The sequence below is a fragment of the Cyprinodon tularosa genome, unplaced genomic scaffold, assembly GCF_016077235.1.
Source record: "Cyprinodon tularosa strain WSP-4 unplaced genomic scaffold, ASM1607723v1 ctg575, whole genome shotgun sequence".
Classification (NCBI taxonomy): Eukaryota; Metazoa; Chordata; class Actinopteri; order Cyprinodontiformes; family Cyprinodontidae; genus Cyprinodon; species Cyprinodon tularosa.
The window spans coordinates 123,728-141,954 of NW_024039313.1; the positions used below are offsets into that span (position 1 = coordinate 123,728).

The 18,227-nt window shown below is 34.8% G+C and overlaps 1 protein-coding gene across 17 annotated transcripts in view; it reads left to right on the forward strand.

Annotated features, from left to right (window-relative positions):
- matn4 (matrilin 4) overlaps window positions 1–18,227 on the forward strand; it is a 38,186-nt gene that overhangs the window by 4,669 nt on the left and 15,290 nt on the right. For 5 of the 17 annotated variants that reach the window (XM_038306183.1, XM_038306184.1, XM_038306182.1 and 2 more), the window contains exons 2-11: window positions 7,737–7,885; window positions 9,448–9,623; window positions 9,791–9,949; window positions 10,215–10,446; window positions 11,976–12,098; window positions 12,379–12,501; window positions 14,133–14,258; window positions 15,779–15,904; window positions 16,513–16,638; window positions 17,871–17,996. In XM_038306183.1, coding sequence (XP_038162111.1) covers window positions 7,810–7,885; window positions 9,448–9,623; window positions 9,791–9,949; window positions 10,215–10,446; window positions 11,976–12,098; window positions 12,379–12,501; window positions 14,133–14,258; window positions 15,779–15,904; window positions 16,513–16,638; window positions 17,871–17,996 — 1,393 coding nt within the window. In that variant the 5' untranslated portion in view covers window positions 7,737–7,809. The remainder of the gene's footprint in view (window positions 1–7,736; window positions 7,886–9,447; window positions 9,624–9,790; window positions 9,950–10,214; window positions 10,447–11,975; window positions 12,099–12,378; window positions 12,502–14,132; window positions 14,259–15,778; window positions 15,905–16,512; window positions 16,639–17,870; window positions 17,997–18,227) is intronic. The other 12 variants (XM_038306188.1, XM_038306185.1, XM_038306192.1 and 9 more) reach the window with 6 other exon arrangements.

Here is an 18,227-nt window from a genome sequence, read left to right on the forward strand (position 1 = left end):
TGTTATAGACTGGCAAATAATAAAGTCAGCACCAAACTAAGCTTTAAGAAAAACTATCTAACATTTGATAAAAGTATCTATATTTGAATAAGTGCATTAATAAAATTATATATATATATATATATATATATATATATATATATATATATAGTTTTACATTTAAATGTGCACTAAATGTCAATGTCAAAGGTGTCTAATGCCTGCTTACATATTTTCAAACTGATCTTTTAATCTACCTAGCTTCTTTGGCTAAGCTGATTAAAAATTACACTGGTTGCCCTGTCCTGTTTAAATTTAGCATTTTTCCTTATGGATTTTAGGACATCATTGAAAATTACATATCTTTGTGGATATGAAAGAACTCTGTCTGCAGCTGATCTTCCATTCTACTTTTATTTACAGAAGGGACTCAGTTGATAAGTAAAGTTTCCACTGCAATGGTAATATCTCCTCAGATTGAACTTAAAGAGGGACATATCCTGCAGTGCCAGCACCTGCAAAAACATTTTTTTGGGGGAGAAAACCCCTATTATATCAGATAGTAACAGTATAAACCAGAAAAAAAGAAGAACAAAAATGCCTAAAAGGCACTGCTACTGCATCTTCATCAAACAGGTTATCCTTTAAAGGTCTTGTTTTTAATTAAAGGTAATCCAAAATATAAGGGAAACAGCATGAAACCACATTACTCACTCTAAACTTAAGACTAATACAGACCACAAAGTCAAAGTAAAGAGGCATTTTTTTTCTATGAAATTGTATCATCTTTATCAGTCAGTAAATTGGAAAAGGTTAAGCAGCCAAATAGTGAGATACAACCTAGATCTCTGGTTATTGCTGAAATGAAGCAGCTTAAACAACTTGATCAGTACAGTTTATTCTGCTGGAGCCTCAAACTAGAGTTGATGTCAGCTTAGAGTTTGTTTAGTCCTCTGGGTGTTTCATTTGAGAGGACATCAGGGAAAGATTTTTGGAATATCTGGAAAAATCATCTGCTTGCTTTTCTCTCAAATCTTTGACTGTGTTCTCTTATTCTCATAAAAAACATTTTTATGCTTTCAAGTTGTAATTTTAAACTAAGTAAAGATAGAAAATCACAGTTTGAAATAATCTCACATTAATGTAGAGTAGCCCAGTGTAGTTTTGACCCTAAATAATTAGAGAAGATCAGCTACAGATAATCAAATATAGTCTACACTTCTAAAAACAAGAAACAATCAAAAAATCTCTGCTAGAATATCAGATACCAGCTTAAGCTTCATTCAAAACTTCAATGCATATTTTCTTACAGAGCCTACAATTTAACAATTTTATTGCACTACAGTAGTCAGTTTTTTACTATTAGAAAAATAAATGTATTTTTTGGATTGTTTCATAGGACTGTTGACCTTTATTTCCTGTGATTGAACTTGTGATTATTAAAAAAAAACAACCAGATGTTTGATGCAGTATTTGCACCTTCGTATTTTTGATACAGTCTGAAGTCAGTGATGGTGCTCACTTAATTTACCACTATGACTAAATACTGTTTATTATAAAATATCAATAAAAATAAACCTTGGAACAGTAGATGTCCAGTTTTATAATGTACTTTACTGAATATGGATTTTATAAGCAGAACAACCAGTTTTTTATGGAAGATTTGCTTTTTTCCTTGTTTACATATAATACCATAAATCTTGTTTTATATTGAGGTTTTGGACCATAGCTCCGTTTCTGTTCTTCCCACAATCTATAAGCAGATGTCCCGCCTTTTACTTGCTTATTTTTATTTACTGATTTACATGTTATAGTTTTGTTAGCTGCACTTATTTAACAGAAAGAAAATATATTAAATTGTACAAACTGTGATTGGTCTATATGATCCATGTGTTTCAGCACTGTTTTTGTAAAAATTGATTTCTGTATAAAGGAAATGTCCTATAATCAGACTTTTAAAACATAAACCTAACGCAGTAGGAAGTCCTTACAAGGCAAAGCTTAATGCTATGTTTTACCTCACAAGAATAATGGTAAAATTTAATCCAACAGTCCATATATAACACCAACATCCCAATCTACAGTGCAAATTTAACCACATAAAGACTCAAAGTTCTTTGCTAAAACATAAATTAATACTTTTATATTTTTTAACTAGTTCCCATCATTTCCAGAGTTTTGAACTATTGGCTGAAATCACACGGAAACACTGAGAAACAAAGGAGAAAACTTTCCAAGGGGCCATCTGAACTTAAATAGGATGTGTATAAAAGGCAGTGTTGTATTTTCAAATTTTTTTTTTTGCCAAATATAAAGATAAATATGTAGATTTCATCTGATGTAGTAATTTTTCTTGCATGCCAGCATAAGCCAATGCCAGCCTGGGCCCCAGCTATTCTTCAGAAGTAATTCTGTAAACTTAACGGCTGGTTGACGCTCCAGTATGTGGCATCAAAACGCCTCACAAACATTTTACTGCTGCCTTGTTTGATCTTACCTCTAAAGCATTTTTTCCAACTTTATTCAGACATTCAGTAACTGCACTGCATATGCAGTTTATTAAAAAACTACACAACACCGCCAATCTGTTGTTCGTGAGTAAGTAGTTTTTTTAAACAATCAAGGACCAGATTGTTGTGATTTGTTTACAATGTTAATGAAAGGAAACAGGATCTCCATTCTCAATTTACAGCTTAGTAAAAGAGGCAATAATAATGGACCCAGTCACCACAATTTGCAGCTTTCACCACTGGTCAGTCAATGAGATGTTGAAAAGGAAAATATTTGCTCTAGGCTGAATGATTCTCTATGTGGATAATTATAGAACATATGGCGGTGTGTATGAGGCAGCAGTGTTGTGTGGGTTTAAGTGTCAGAGGGGTTGAGCGGCAGTAGCGGGATTGTAGTGGATCACTGTTTGGTAACTGAACAGTGACGTTGAGATGAAGACTTAGTAGGAGGTGGTGGGTAAGGGGCATTTCACTACAGAAAGTTACACTGAGAGGCCTTTGTGCTTACGCTTAAGCTTATGTTTCAGGTTTTCTCATGACTGACTTGGATAATAAAAGGTCTCCTTTATTGACTTGTAGTGCAATTTATTTAAAATGGTGCATGCATTTGTTTGTCTCTTTGTTTGTTCATGTATTTTTTAACATCAGAACTATTAGCAACCTCATTAATTGTTCATTATTCATTCATTGTTAAGCTAATGTTTCAACTTTTCTAATGTTTGAAACAAACAAGATCATCTCCCTGCTATCAATGATTGCATCACCAAAGTCAGTTTCACATAATCTACAGATATCCATTTGGTTTGTAGCAGGCCACCTGGAGCCCATTGTGGCTGCTTATAGACATGTGGCCATGTAGCAGGCCACATGTCATGCACAACTCAGACTGATACTCCAGCAGAGAAGGGGGCAGTAGTGTGCAGATAGAGACATACAATGGTTAGCTTATCTTTGCATTAGTTTCATGTTGTAATATCAATGGCCTCTGTTCACAATTTCACTACTTTCTGAACTTAAGGGAGCTAATCTGTTTCCTGTCTTTCATTACTGGATGAAGTGATGAATCCAGATATGTCTGGCCATTGTCGTCATGGTTTGTGATATCAGAAACACACCTAGATTAATTAGTTCATCCAGTTATGAGAGACAGGAAATATATGAGCTGCCTTAAGTTCAAAAAGTAGTGGAGTTGTGCATGGAGCCCATTGTGGCTGCTTATAGACATATCTTTCCTTTCAATATTTATATTGGTTTATTGTTTCCAGTAGTTAGCTGACAAGCCGGAGGGTGAACCCACAAAGCACTCAAAAACAACAAAAATAACTAATTCAGAAATAATGACACCAGGATTAAAACCCATGAAGTTATGCATCTAAAATCTGCAGAAATATATTGTTTGTTTAGGTAATAAGGCATGCTTCTAACAGAGATAAAACAGAGCTCATCTTTTTCTGTTTTTTATTTTTTATTTTGTAAAATCCAAGAGAAGCTTAAAGACTTCATTTTTGCTGATTTATTAAAGAATCTGTCTTCCCTTTTATGCCTTTATATAAACTTTTTAAAATCTGGTGTTCACAGGCATAAAGCACCACTGTTGTTTGTTAAGCTTTACAACACTGCCTCATAGTGGGTGTTTTTTGTAACTGCAAGTGAAATCTTGAACCAACACCAGAAGCAGCTTTTGATACTGTATTCTGTTTGAAACCACTAATAAGGAGCCATCACATTTTTTTCTCCCGAAAACAAATTTTCTTCTTAATTGATAAGTAGAGTTTTACTCTGATCTAAAAAACGTTGCTATGCAAGCACCTGCAGTCCAAGAAGGTTGCAAATTCCCACTTAAAACCCACTTCGGCTTCCTGAGCATTGCTTTTAACCCCAGCTTTTGTGATGCTCTAAGCTGCCCACTGCTTCCTAAATGAGGGGTTAAATGCAGTGATCAAATTTCTTTGAAATACACATTTGTGGAAATCAATTAGGATGCTTATCCTTTTAAAGATAGAGAAAAGTTTGTTTTGTCAACAGTAAAAATTGAATATTTAGGGACTTTGGACAGGGCCATTTGCTAAAAGGACAGTGGTTAATTCCTGAAGTTGTTATGTCAGGGTTTTTGAGCCTATACTGCAAATATCATATCTGATATCCTAATCAAAATAAAAAAAGTCGGTTAAAGATTCAAAGAATAAAAAAAATAAATAGCTTATTACAATTTTTAACTACACTATTGGAACAATTAATCAACTCGGAGTTTTCACTTCCCATTTTATTACTGCAAATTCTGCTGCTCTGTAACCAACTTGACTAAGGGCAAAAAAAGGTTTAATATCAAATCTTGACATTTTAGTGATTTCTGGGCTGGCAAATCATATCCTTACCTTACACCTTTCCTTTTAGTTTTTACGTTTTTTATTTTTTAGAACCAGTAAAAAAATTTTTTTTTTCGTTTATTTTGCCAGAGGGAAAAATAGGCCTGATAATTGAAAAATACATATAATTAATACAGGGTGTTAGTGTCCTTGGGCTTATAAAACATGTACTGTATACACATTAGCCTTTAAATGTCTCATGGTTGTTAAGTGTGCATAGATAATGAGGATACAGTCAAAACTATGGACAGTTTTTACTTTGAAACAAGGAAAAACATTTTTTGGACAGAGGGATTTTTTTTAAGCTGCAAAAATGCAGAGCTTGTCAGAATGGTTTTTACTATTCTTTACCCAAAGAGATGAAAATGTTTAATTATACCTCGCTGGAAGCTAAACTAAGTTGTTAAGAGGAGGTTTAAAAATGGGTTTTCAGACTTCAATCTGGTCTGCCCCCGTAACATGGCTAAATCAAATTATGTCTTTATAATTGGGATTCTGTAGAAGTTGACTGCATGCTAAGATATTCTGAAGTCTGACAGCACACAAATTTTTCAAACTGCTATTTTACTAGAGTTAATTACACAAAGGATCCATTATTGATTTCATAATAGTTGATTTAATTATTTTTGTAGCAGTAAAATTTGGGAGAGTAAAAAAAAAAAAAAAACTTTTTTGTCTCTTGCTTTTTTGTTGTTTGTTATTTAATTTGATAAACGTAATGTTCACAAACATCCCCATCAGCTATGTACTGTGTTCTATTGTTTTGTTCCTTTAGCTAAACTAAGATACGAATTGTCTCATGATTTATTAGGCAAAAGACTGTTTTAATCATTCAAACATTTTATGTTTTCTCATTAGAATGGAGTTTCTGTCCAGTAAATAACAGCTTTAAACAGCATCAGCATCAGCATTCTAACATTATATTTACAAGTGCTTTTATTTTTACCTGGATGACTCTCAGGGGTCTTTCTTGTGACAGTGTATTAAATGACTTATCAGGTTTGAAAAAAATGGGGATGATGATTGTGTCTAATTACTGTTTCATGCTTTTGTGACTTTTAGGTTTGATGACATTAAAATGTAAAACTATTTGCCATTTAAAGAAGATGCAGACTCCGCAGACAGCGCTGTGGCTCCGTTTAAACAAGATGTATTTCTGATCTTATTCAGTGAGGACAAATGTTTCACCAAGAATGTAAAAAGAATGAATAATGTATTCCAGATGTTTGGCTGAACTTTTATTATCTACAAATGTGCACCTTTAAAAATATAAAAAAGTGACAAAACTGAAGAAAAAAAGAGGAAGCAGGCTGAGAGGAAGAACAGATGATGAGGAGACAAACTGAGACAAAAAGCAGAGACAAGAAGCAGAGAAAAGGTCTTTTGTGCTCTGCTACATCTGTTGACTCATGACTCTGACCTGAGCTCATGGTGATTCCAGTTTCTGTCTACCAGTCTGAAAGAGATTAACTCCTACTGGATGGTCTCAGTGGACCTAAGAACAGAGAGGTGGCTTTCATGCTGTCTGTATGAGTTAACCAAGTTCCCAGAACATAAACACATTCCAGACATCATCATTACCCCTTTGCTACGGAGCTGATAGCCTACAGGGTTACTGAAAGACACACAGGCTGATCAGGCATCAGTGTGTGTTTCTCTACAGCCTTCTATTAGCAGAAGCATGTATTACACCTTCAACAGGTGTTTGCAGCCAAGTGGTTTATGATGGGGCAGGGCTGGAATGTCCCACCACAGCGCCAGCCATCAGGAATACAAAGGAGGGGATTCTGCAGGAATCCCTTTCCCCTTAAAGACTGTGTTTAGCACCAACAAATCAAATGAAGCAGAACAAAATAATATCTTCAAATGATGCACTACTATACGATTATCAGGAAGAGAGATAAAGTACCCTTTGTATGTTTACCAGTCTACTTTAATGATAATATTATACCATCAGTAAAGCAAGATATTTAGAGTATTTAGATAAAAACTGCTTTAGTAAAACTGAAACAGAACTTGTAAATTTAAGTTTCAGGTAAAAACTAAAGGACTCTATTTAAGACGTACAGAAGATTGGCTCCAAAGTTCAGCAGTTGTTAATTCATTTGACCCACAGAAAGAAATACCTGAACAGGAAGCCAGCATGTGTGTCTTTTTGTGTGGAATTTTCTGAGTTTTCTGTTGCTACTTCAGGCAAATCCCAGACCAATTATGTTGGGTCGACTGTCCATTGTTAATTAGCCTTAGGTGTGCATGTCTGTGCTCCATTCTATGTACCGTACTGTATCTCCATGATGGGAGGATGACAAGTCTGATGACTAGGCAGGTATTAAAAAAGTGTATGGATGAATATATATATATTTTTGCATGTAATATAAAATAAAAAATTGGAAGTATGCTCAACATTGACCTTTAGAAAATCAAAACTACCTAGAAAAAAAAAATATATTTTTCCCTTTGATGAATAATAGCTTGATTTTCATCTAATGTTGACCATATCAGCTTTAAAGTTAGGTCCTGCAGACAGTCCCAGCTTTATTCTTACACACCTAAAAAGGAAGCCAAACAGTGGCAGAAAAAAAGTTCTATTTGACTATTTTCCCAGTTAACTTTGATTTTTTTTTGCTGTGAGGTCAATGTTAGAGTTATTAACAAAGACTTAGCCTTTATGAGATTGATCATCTTTTTTTGTTATCTCTTTAAAGTAACTATGATTACTTATTAATCCCAACATTGACACTAGATTTAATCCAGCTCTTCTGTTTGAATTCTTTCCGCTTGGTCTTCCGCTTCCTTCAAAATATCCACTTAAACTTGTCTCAGTTCTGTATCTTTCTCTCTGATTTACATCTGGCTGACCCTCCATGTTTCATCCTTACAGTTTATCCATCTCCAGTGGAGCCAAGTAGAGCAGCGGGTGAACGTTCTGGAAACTCGTGATAATCAGAGTGAAAATGGGAAACCTTAGAGCATTGAGCTGCTTCATTCTTTTGATCCTCGTGGTTTTCACCACAGCAAGACCAAAATCAGGTCAGTGTTCTTTTTCTGGATCTATTTACTGAGTTTCATTAGCACAATATTGTCTTTTAATTTTCTGACAAATATGTGACTCACAATACAGTCAATGATTGTTTACAGAAAAATGTCAATCATGAACTACTTTTAAAGTAAATTTTAAATAATGTGTAGGTTTTGGTTTAATTCATATTCCATCTGCAGATGATTTCATGGACAGAGAAAAGACTCACAGATGTGCTTAAACATGAATATTCCTCATGTCTGTTTGTAACTAAAGATGGATTCAAAGACACTTTCATACGCCTTCTTCCACTGACTGTATCTGTCTGGGCTGAAACTGTGGGTGTGCATTAATCAAGATGTCCCTTTCAGCTTAAAATCAGATGTTTAAACTCACACGCATTCATGGCTACAGTCTATTCTAACCATAATGAGCATTCAGGGGCAGTCCTCATGTTTCTGCCTTTCTGAAAATACAGTAGTCTATTGTATCATGAATAGGTGAAGTTATTCTATATGTTTTTATCATTTTTCATTTTATTACAACCTCGTTCAAACAGTGTGGAATCAAGATTAGTCTGAGTATAGCTCTTAAATTATATATGAATAACATTCCATATAGGAGCTTTTTAAATAATCATTTCAGAGCAATGTGAGCACTATCACAATTCTTAACAAGTAAAGTCTTTATCTCTCAAAAGCAAACTGCAAATAAATATTTACCACAGTCTAAAAATGTTATATTTGTTCTTTGGTTAAAAGATGTTAAACTGTGTGATACTAAATCCTTCCAGGCAGGATGTCCTGCATGCTGAAGACAGGTCTTTCCTTAGACACACCTGAATTATATAATGAGGTTATTAGCAGGAATCTGATTAACTTAACTGCATGTGAATCATGTGTAACTATATCAATAAATTGATGGTGGACGAATATTTATTTATCTATTTTTTACCCCGACTCACATACTCTTCTACAAAGCTGAGTTTTAATAGGAACTTGCTACAATGCAAATGTCATTAATTTGAGATACATAAGAAAGCTGATCTAACTCCTAAATGACCTGTAAAATCCAACTGACTTGTTCAATTCAGTAAATTTTTATGTCTATATCACCTATTCACAACACGTGTCATCTCAAGGCACTTTACAGAGACAACTCAACCAGATCATACCGTCAAATTGATTCAAAGTTTTCTATCTAAAACCAGTTGATTGCATTGACTCATTAACCGGATAGCAATCCCTAACAAAAAGCATGCATGCAGTGACAGTAGAGAGGAACAACTCCCAGTCTCAGTGTGTGCAGCAATCTGCCAAGTAGGGTTCAAGGAGACAGAAGCAGAGATACAAAAGGCAACGGTCAATAAGCTCCACACGGAACACACAGCCAGGTTGATGGGAGAGAAAGATGCTTTGGAAATGAAAGGGTTAGATTTACATTTGTCTACCTTGGATAATCGTGGTAGCATTCTTTTTTCTTGGACTATATTTTTTATTTAATTTTTTTTAAAGAAAGGATCCATTTCTTTTTAACTACCCTCTTTAACAGCCTTTATTAACTTATCTTTTAGGTCCAGATCAGAAATGTAAGTCTGGTCCTGTGGATCTGGTCTTCCTTATTGACAGCTCCCGCAGCGTAAGACCACATGAGTTTGAGACCATGCGGAAGTTCATGATCGACATCCTGAATACCCTGGACATTGGACTCGACAGCACAAGAGTGGGAGTCGTTCAGTACTCCAGCCAGGTACTGTATGCACTGTATCATCCAAAACCTTTTGGGGTTGATTTTTTCATAGGTATCAGTATTCTGTTTGCTTAGATTCCTGAATTAGCAAATTTTTCTTATAAAGAATGGTTGAAATTATTTTGTCAATTTTGTCAATAATCAATAATCATCTCCTGTTTGCTCAGGTGCGCAATGAGTTCTCCCTGAAGACCCACAGCAAGCTGGAGAACATGGTGAAAGCCATCAATGAGATTGTTCCACTAGCTCAAGGCACCATGACAGGCCTCGCCATCAGATATTTGATGAACGAAGCTTTCAGTCCCGGGCAGGGAGACAGACCAAAGGTAAATATGACACAACTTTCTGTCCTCAGTTAAAGTGGGCCTATTTTATTTGGTTGAATTCTTTCTCAACCATCTTTGATATTGCATTTTAGCCAACTTTCCTGGTATTGTTATTTTTTTGCCAATAAAAGTCGTTAAAATGTTATTCAGATGTTATCCATGGCTTCAAAAGAGAACCTGCTTTTTGGTAGTTTATGCACTTATTGTTTAGCACCTTAAACATCCTGCTTTACAGCTGAAATGTTATGATTTTCTTCCTGGCTAGGTGTCCAACGTGGCAGTGATTGTGACAGATGGACGTCCTCAGGACCGTGTGGCAGAGGTGGCAACTGAGGCAAGAGAAAAAGGCATTGAGATCTATGCTGTGGGAGTAGCAAGAGCCGATATGACATCACTAAGAGCCATGGCCTCCCCACCCTTTGAAGACCATGTCTTCCTGGTTGAAAGGTTTGACCTCATCCACCAGTTTGGACTACAGTTCCAAGACAAGCTCTGTGGTGAGACTGCTGAACAGAAACCATCTCACAACTGTTTACAGTACAATTACTTTTGATGTTAACATTTGAAAACATATTTCTAAACACAAATTACATGCTATTTAAGTAAAAGAGTTTTAGCTATTTTCATTAATCTTTACAAGAAAATCTGTGTTGTGTTGCCTAAAACGTTTCGAGAATTTCATTAGGTAGCCTAAACTACCCTGTGAATAAAAACATTTAAAAAAATAAAAACAAAAATTCCTTATTTCTATAGGAATGGGAAACTCTGACTCAGGACAATTTTAAATATGTTCTTGAGCTCTTAAATCACCAGTATTTTGGAAAGTTCATCTTTCTGGATTTGAGATCATGTTTTAATAAAAGTCCCATTTAAACCTTCACATTTATTGAATAAATGGATTACTAGTTCATGAAGTCATGTTCACAGTGCATAGGGGACCCGGTATTCTGAAATGTCATGCTGCTGGCTTTTATTGGGCCAAACTAACTTTCTTTGTGGAATCGAAAATAAATAATGTTTATCCTGAAGGTTAAGAAAATCCCCATCTCACTGCTAAAATGTTTTATAGATTTCATACCAGACTTTCCAAATCCCTTTAGTCTGAGGTATTTTGCACAAACAGGAGCTATACTGAACTGAACTGTGACTCTAAAAATACAGGTGGCAAGTTTGTTAGAATATACTTTCATGTAAAGATAGATAGTGTAATATATTTGCGGAAATTAAAAGATGGGACAACTTTGGTCAAGAACTTAAAACTAAAATTACATCTTAATTTACCTGCAAAAAAAATATGACAGTGTTGTTTTATCAGCTTTGCTCCAAAAGGGTCAAATTATCATTACCGCACCTTAGTAAAAAAGCATCAGAATAGATTTTAATGCCACCACCATGTTTTATGATTTAGAGTTATGAGTAGTAGCAGTTTTCTAATGTTACATGTAGAGTGAGTTTTTCTCATTTGAACCGAAGCTTCTCCTTTAGGTTTTCTGTGTAGCTTTTAACTTCTGATAAACTAAATACAGTTGTTTCCATGTCATATTTCAACCACATCTGTCTTCATGCTACCTTTTCCTAAATTTCCCCTTAAAATATTCTCCAAATGTGACCCTTATGTGTTTCTTTATATTAATGCTCAACTTACAAGACCTCACAGTTTAGGAGAACTTTTAATATCTTGTTGGGAGTGATAGGAATGAAACGCTAAATATATTGCTGATGTTATATAAGTTGTACATCCTTTAAGTTTTTTTACTTTATTCTTGAACTTTCTGGTGTATTCATTACTCTGCATTATCTTGTTTATTCCTTAATGCCTTTTTAACAAATGTTATTAAGATAAAGGAGCATGAATACAGTTTTACAGAATGTCAGACTTTTTATTTGTCCAGATTTGCTGCTCATTGTGAAAATCTATGACATAAAATCCCATAAAAAATTACAGTTGTGGTTTTCACATTACTAACTACAATAATATTTCAGTTTTGTTGCATGAAAGCTAAATTTGTTTTGAAATGTGCTGCAGGTATTGATCTGTGTTCTGAGTCTGAGCACGGCTGCGAACATCTCTGTGAAAGCACGCCAGGATCCTACATCTGCCACTGCTTGCCTGGATACAGACTTAATGCTGATGGGAAAACATGCTCTGGTAAAGATATTACCAAGATTTAAATTGAGTTTACAAATCAAGGCGGACTATTTATTCCGGATTATCCCTTAAAAATCATAAATTAATAATTATAATTATCTGCAAAGTCTTTAGGAAACATATTCATATGTTTTTTTATTGCGTAGATTGTGCAGACATCCCCAGTAAAACGTGGTAAATGAGAAACATGCATGATATTTTTTATTATAATAGAAAAGTAGAGAGCTAATTACGATTTATACATATGATTCTATATAATTTTTTTCTCCGTTTTTCTCAGCCATCGACCTGTGTGCAGAGGGAAAGCACGACTGCCAACAGATCTGCATCAGCTCACCTGGTTCCTTCACCTGTGATTGCAACCGAGGCCACCAGCTGAATGATGATGAGAAGACGTGCTCACGTTAGTCTCACACACCCTTATAACTGTTTATATGTTCCATTGTGACACATACAATTAAACTGCTGCTATCTTTTCATATTAATCAAAATGTTATTTGCATGAATTCATGTTGAACAGATTTTTATTCAAATGGAAATTAGTTTTTCTAAGTTTTACTTAAAGCTGTTTGGCTCAGCTGAATAGTTTTCATGTCTGATGCTGTATGTAATCGGAACCATAAACAGTTTTTTAGCTCTATGGCTGCCATTAGTTGGATATAAATAGAAGCAGTAGGAATTCGATTAAGGCAGTATATCTGGAAATTTAGATAATATTCAGAATATAATTGTTTAAAAAAGTTATGTCAGATCAGACTACTTGGTTTATATGTATATAGTCTATATTTAGTTATGAGTCCTTTTCATTATGCCAGTAGAATATATTTTAGCCATTTGCTACACAAATATCCATGTGTGACATTTGTTACAAAGCTTTGATTCAGAGATTATTTTTTATAATTAGTTTATGAAAAGTGAAATATATTAAGATAAATATCATATTTATCGCCATTCAGCCTAAAATAATCAAGATATTATTAATGGGTCAAATCACCCCGACCTTGTAGGAGTAGAGTTTGTAAACCCAACATGTTTTTTTCTTTTTTTGCTGTGACTTCAAATGGGTTTAAATTTCCCAGTCACACTGAAATGTACATTTTTTGGCTGACTTCATGCAAATCACAAAGCTTTGCTGAATTTCTTTTGCTTCACACTAAAACTAGATGCAAACTTACCAAACCATTTTGCCAGGCTGTAGCTTCGCTTGCCCTGTCTCTTTTTTCATTCAGTGAGAATGGTCAAAGGATGGCCTTTAACATTTCACTGCCATCATTTTTTCAAAGGCATTTGTTGGTGTTCTTCATGAATTTCTATTGCTTCACCAAGTGTATATACAGTAAAACATTAACAAAGGCAAATATCATAAAACATTATGGTGTTTACATTATATTACTTATCATTTTGGATTAACAACATACATCTTAGAGAAGGAAAATTATCAGAATCGCAATGCATATAATCCCATACATGTCTGTAACATCCTTCCACAAAAAATGATTACAGTACTTGTGAAAATATTTATTTTCTTTAGAAGTAGCTTACCTTTTAAATCTGCCTAAAAACAATACAACATAAAAACAATGGCAGCCAGTATCATGAGAACGTTGAAACAACCATAAAACCCAGGCTTATGCAGAGGTTAGTATGTTTGCACAGCCACTCATTACAGTTGCAGTGAGGCAAGCAACACCTGGAGCTGATGATCGCGTGAACAAAAAATTAAGACGCTTTTAGACCTTTAGGTAAAGTCAGACCCACCACTCTGTTTTTAAGTCATGCAGATCTTCAAAGTCTGAGAACTGTGTGATTGCTGCTAACAGAAAAATGTGTTTTAATGACAGATTGTCAGCTATTGTGATTTATAACAACAGGAGAACAGGGACAACTTAGAGGTTGCTGCTGATTGCATATGTGAAACCGATTATTATATTTCTCTCATCATGTTGTAAAAGTGTTCTCACAGTGTTCTTTCAGGAAAAAAAGATGTTTCATCTGTACACATCAGATTTAACATAATGGATGTATGTAATTTAGCTATTGACCTGTGCGCTGAGGGAAAACATGACTGTCAACAAGTGTGTGTCTACATGGGCCCGGGTTTCTTCACCTGCGACTGCAACGAGGGATACAGACTCAATGAGGATGAGAAGAGCTGTGCACGTTAGTCAAACCTTATAAAAAATATTACAGGAAAGGATCTAATTTTTACCCACTTTCATCACTTTCTCTGTGAAAAAGATGCATAGCCTTTTTTCTTAATGTCCAATTACAAGGAATTTACTACATATTGTTTGAGCTTTCTTCAATCTCAGAAGTGCACATAAATTTCATCTCATTGGTGCTTTTTAACTTGAATTTGAAACGGTGTGACTTTGGTTAAACATTCAGAGTATCTTTCTACAATTGTATGTGAATAGTTTTCTGCAAAGTTTTTATACCCTTTGAGGCAGAATTGTATGGGACTGAGATCAGTTATTTCTGATGGACACTCCAACAAACTAATTTTCTAGACCTTAAGCCATTTTGTAACTAGTTTATAGGTATGATCAAGACAATGGTCTCCATTCAGAAGATGTGAGCCCAAGCTTTAACATGTTCCCTAATGTATTGAGGTGTTGCCTTTGAAAATACCCCCTCAGCTTGTTATATATTTTGAAAAACGGAAATCTTTATACTAGCTACTAGGAGTTTATAGACAATTTTAACCTATAAACCCCCGAGATACATAAACCATGTTCTCTTACACGATATGGTGGCCAGACGTCTCGTGTTGTTTATAGTATTTCCATCCATCCATCATCCATTTTCCATCACGCTTATCCCAAGCGCGATCGCGAGGGGTGCTGGTGCCTTTCTCCAGCTGTTTATGGGCGAGAGGCGGGGTACACCCTGGACAAGTCGCTAGTCCATTGCAGGGCTTGTTTATATATGAAGTATTTTTTATAGATGAATGCACCACTTCCAAATGTCTAGAAATTGTAACCAAGAAAAACAAAACTTGTGGAGTTTCAGATTCTGCCTTTCAGTATTTTACAAACAGGACTTGCATGCAGAGACCATTTAAAGGGCAGGGACGGAAATAAAAAAAGGGCTTCCTCACTGCTATTGAGGGCACTTAAGCATGCATTGTTCAACAATTGGGCCAAAAGCGTAGGGGAACCTGCATGCCACTGCCTACTGTACCATTCATTGATGTACCTCCTTTAATTTCAATGTTGTTGATAGACTAATGGAATGATTGCCATAATCATATTTTCTTTACAAAATTGCTTAAAGCTATAGCAGTCTTATAAACTTCTGAAATTGAAGAAAGCACTAATTTCAAAAAAAATATTTCATATTTCTTTTATATCTTTCTGCTATTTAGTTTGCAAACAGAAATGTAAAAGTTTAGTTTTTAACTCTATTTGTTGGTACCTGCTTCCACATTTTAATGCATGAGTACAGCTGATGTTCATCATTGTTTTAAGATACATCTCCATTACATGACATTAGGAACATATAGAATGATCAAATATTAATTAGTACTACTCTTTAACCAAGACCCAGATATGTTAATCATATGCATAATGTATGCATGAAGCTGCAATTAATATTTTTAGACAGCAGATCCCTAAGTAATTTCTAAAGTTTTTTTTGGGAAACCAATACGTCTAACTAAAAAAATGTTTACAATTTAGCCATTGACCTGTGTGCTGAGGGAAAACATGACTGCGAACAAGTCTGTGTCAACATGGGCCCTGGCATCTTCACCTGTGACTGCAATGAAGGATACAGACTCAACGTGGACGAGAAGACCTGCTCACGTTAGTTCGCCCCTCACAAAAATCCACACATGTTGAGGCTTATATAGACAAATGTCCATTTAGATTTTACAAAAACCTCTGCCCTTTTTTCATTTTTATTTTGTTTAACCTAAACTTTCGGCCACTGAAAACCTGTCATATATCCCTACAATTGTGAAAATTTTAGTCAGAAATCATTGAAAAAAAAATCACATTTATTAATTTTTTATGCAAATTTTAACAACATTTTCAATTTTATTTTAATGTCAGCATATTTTCATATCAACTGATTGGTCCAAATATTTGGTAGAAATTCTACCATCTAATTTTGAAATTCTACCATCTAATTTTGACTAATTTTTCTGCCATCTTCATCACTTGCATTTAACATTTTCTCAGAAACAAAGCCAGCTCTCTGCTTAGACATTAATAATGACTAAAGTCTTTAAGTTAACCCAAACAAAATAAAAATAATTAGTTTTTTACATCTGTTTAAAACAGCGATTTTTTTAAAAGAAGGTTTGAAGTCAAAATATGAAAACCTTTTTTATACCCAGTAATCCATGATTTTTAAAGGTACAGTTGACAAAAGAAACGCAAATGTAATTGACTAAATGTTTGTAATTTAGCCATTGACCTGTGTGCTGAGGGAAAACATGGCTGTGAACAAGTGTGTGTCTACTCGGGCCCGGGCGTCTTCACCTGCGACTGCAACAAGGGATACAGACTCAACCTGGATGAGAAGACCTGCTCACGTTAGTCGGACCAAATATTCTGATACAATTTGGTTTATTTATCCAGCAAATAATTTAATAGTTAAAATAAGTGCTTTTGTTTTTACACGGTCTTTAATATAAAAATAAAAAAGGGATGAGCCGAGCTGGAAAAGCTGTCTGTGAAAGAGTATATTTCTGCCATTTTCATATGATTTAAGGAGCAAAATAGAAGCCGGTTCTTGCCGATTCCTGATGAGTTAATTATTAGCAGGTTAGATCCTCTCAATACTGACAGTGATTTTTTTTTAATTTTCTGGTATAAATAAAAAATAATTTCATTCAAATGCGAACATTTTTAAAACAGTTGCCAGTCTTTGTTTCATAGGTTTATGTTCATCTAATCTGATCCTAAGGTGAAACTCAGAAATCTTTATCTCAATAGGACTCAGTAACATGAAATATTAAAGGCAATTGCAAAAAGTTGTAAAAGGCTGAGCAAATATGGATTGTTTGGAAGAGTTAAAAGATAAAGCCTATTCAATCTCTTAGAGAAATGGCAGCATAAAGTGGTTATTTTTATAAATTCAAACATGTAAGACCAACTCATTTCAGCTTGTGGCACTCTCCTGGGTCTCTTCAGGGTCCTGAAGAGGGCCACAAGCAGAAATTCGTTGGTTCCAAATAAAGTGTGTCCCTGCACTTCAAGAGTCTCTTTATAGACCTTGGAAGTTGGTGAAGTTGTACTACAAATTATGGATCTCTAAAATGTAGAAATTTTTGGCCATAACCAATCATGCCATGTTTGGAGAAAACCATACATAAGTATATATGAAAAATAAACACCACATCAGCTTTCAAGCATAGTGAAGGTGTTACACTGGCCCAACACCGGCTTATGAAAGACATTTTTTTATGACTATGTACATTAAGTTGTTCACGTTAAAAGTCAGTCTTAGGTTGTACTCACAGTAGGATTCACACACAGCTTTTCTAGTTTGCTTTTATCTGTTTAGTTAATGATGGCAGTATAGTGTATCCTGATTCAGAATACTTGGTTTTAATTTAAAATAATTTAAGAACCCAGTTAAAATCAGGTTCATGTAAAACACTAGAATTTAAGTGTTCTTTTTTCCCAGTACAGTAAATGCTTGAACAATTTTATAAGTTACAAGATGAAGGTAAAAGGCAGCAAGTTATATATTTCTTTGTTTAAAGTGATGTATTCAAAAGGGTCTAAGACCAACACATTTAACTCAATGTCTATAATTTAGCTATTGACCTGTGTGCTGAGGGAAAACATGGCTGTGAACAAGTGTGTGTCTACATGGGCCCGGGGGTCTTCACCTGCGAGTGCAACGAGGGATACAGACTCAATGAGGACGAGAAGACCTGCTCACGTTAGTGCAGTTCCCACAAATATACAGACGTATACAGACATTAGTGGAGTTATACAAATACAAAGGATTATCTTTTTTGTTTATAAGTGACAACGAGGCAGCAGATACTGTACTTTTCCTCTCAATCTCCTTTAGTAGATTTTAAAATATCTGCTTTTGCCAAGACTTTATATTTGAGTATAAGCACTGCAATGTTGGTCAGGAAATATTTGTCACCTGTGTCATGTCTTA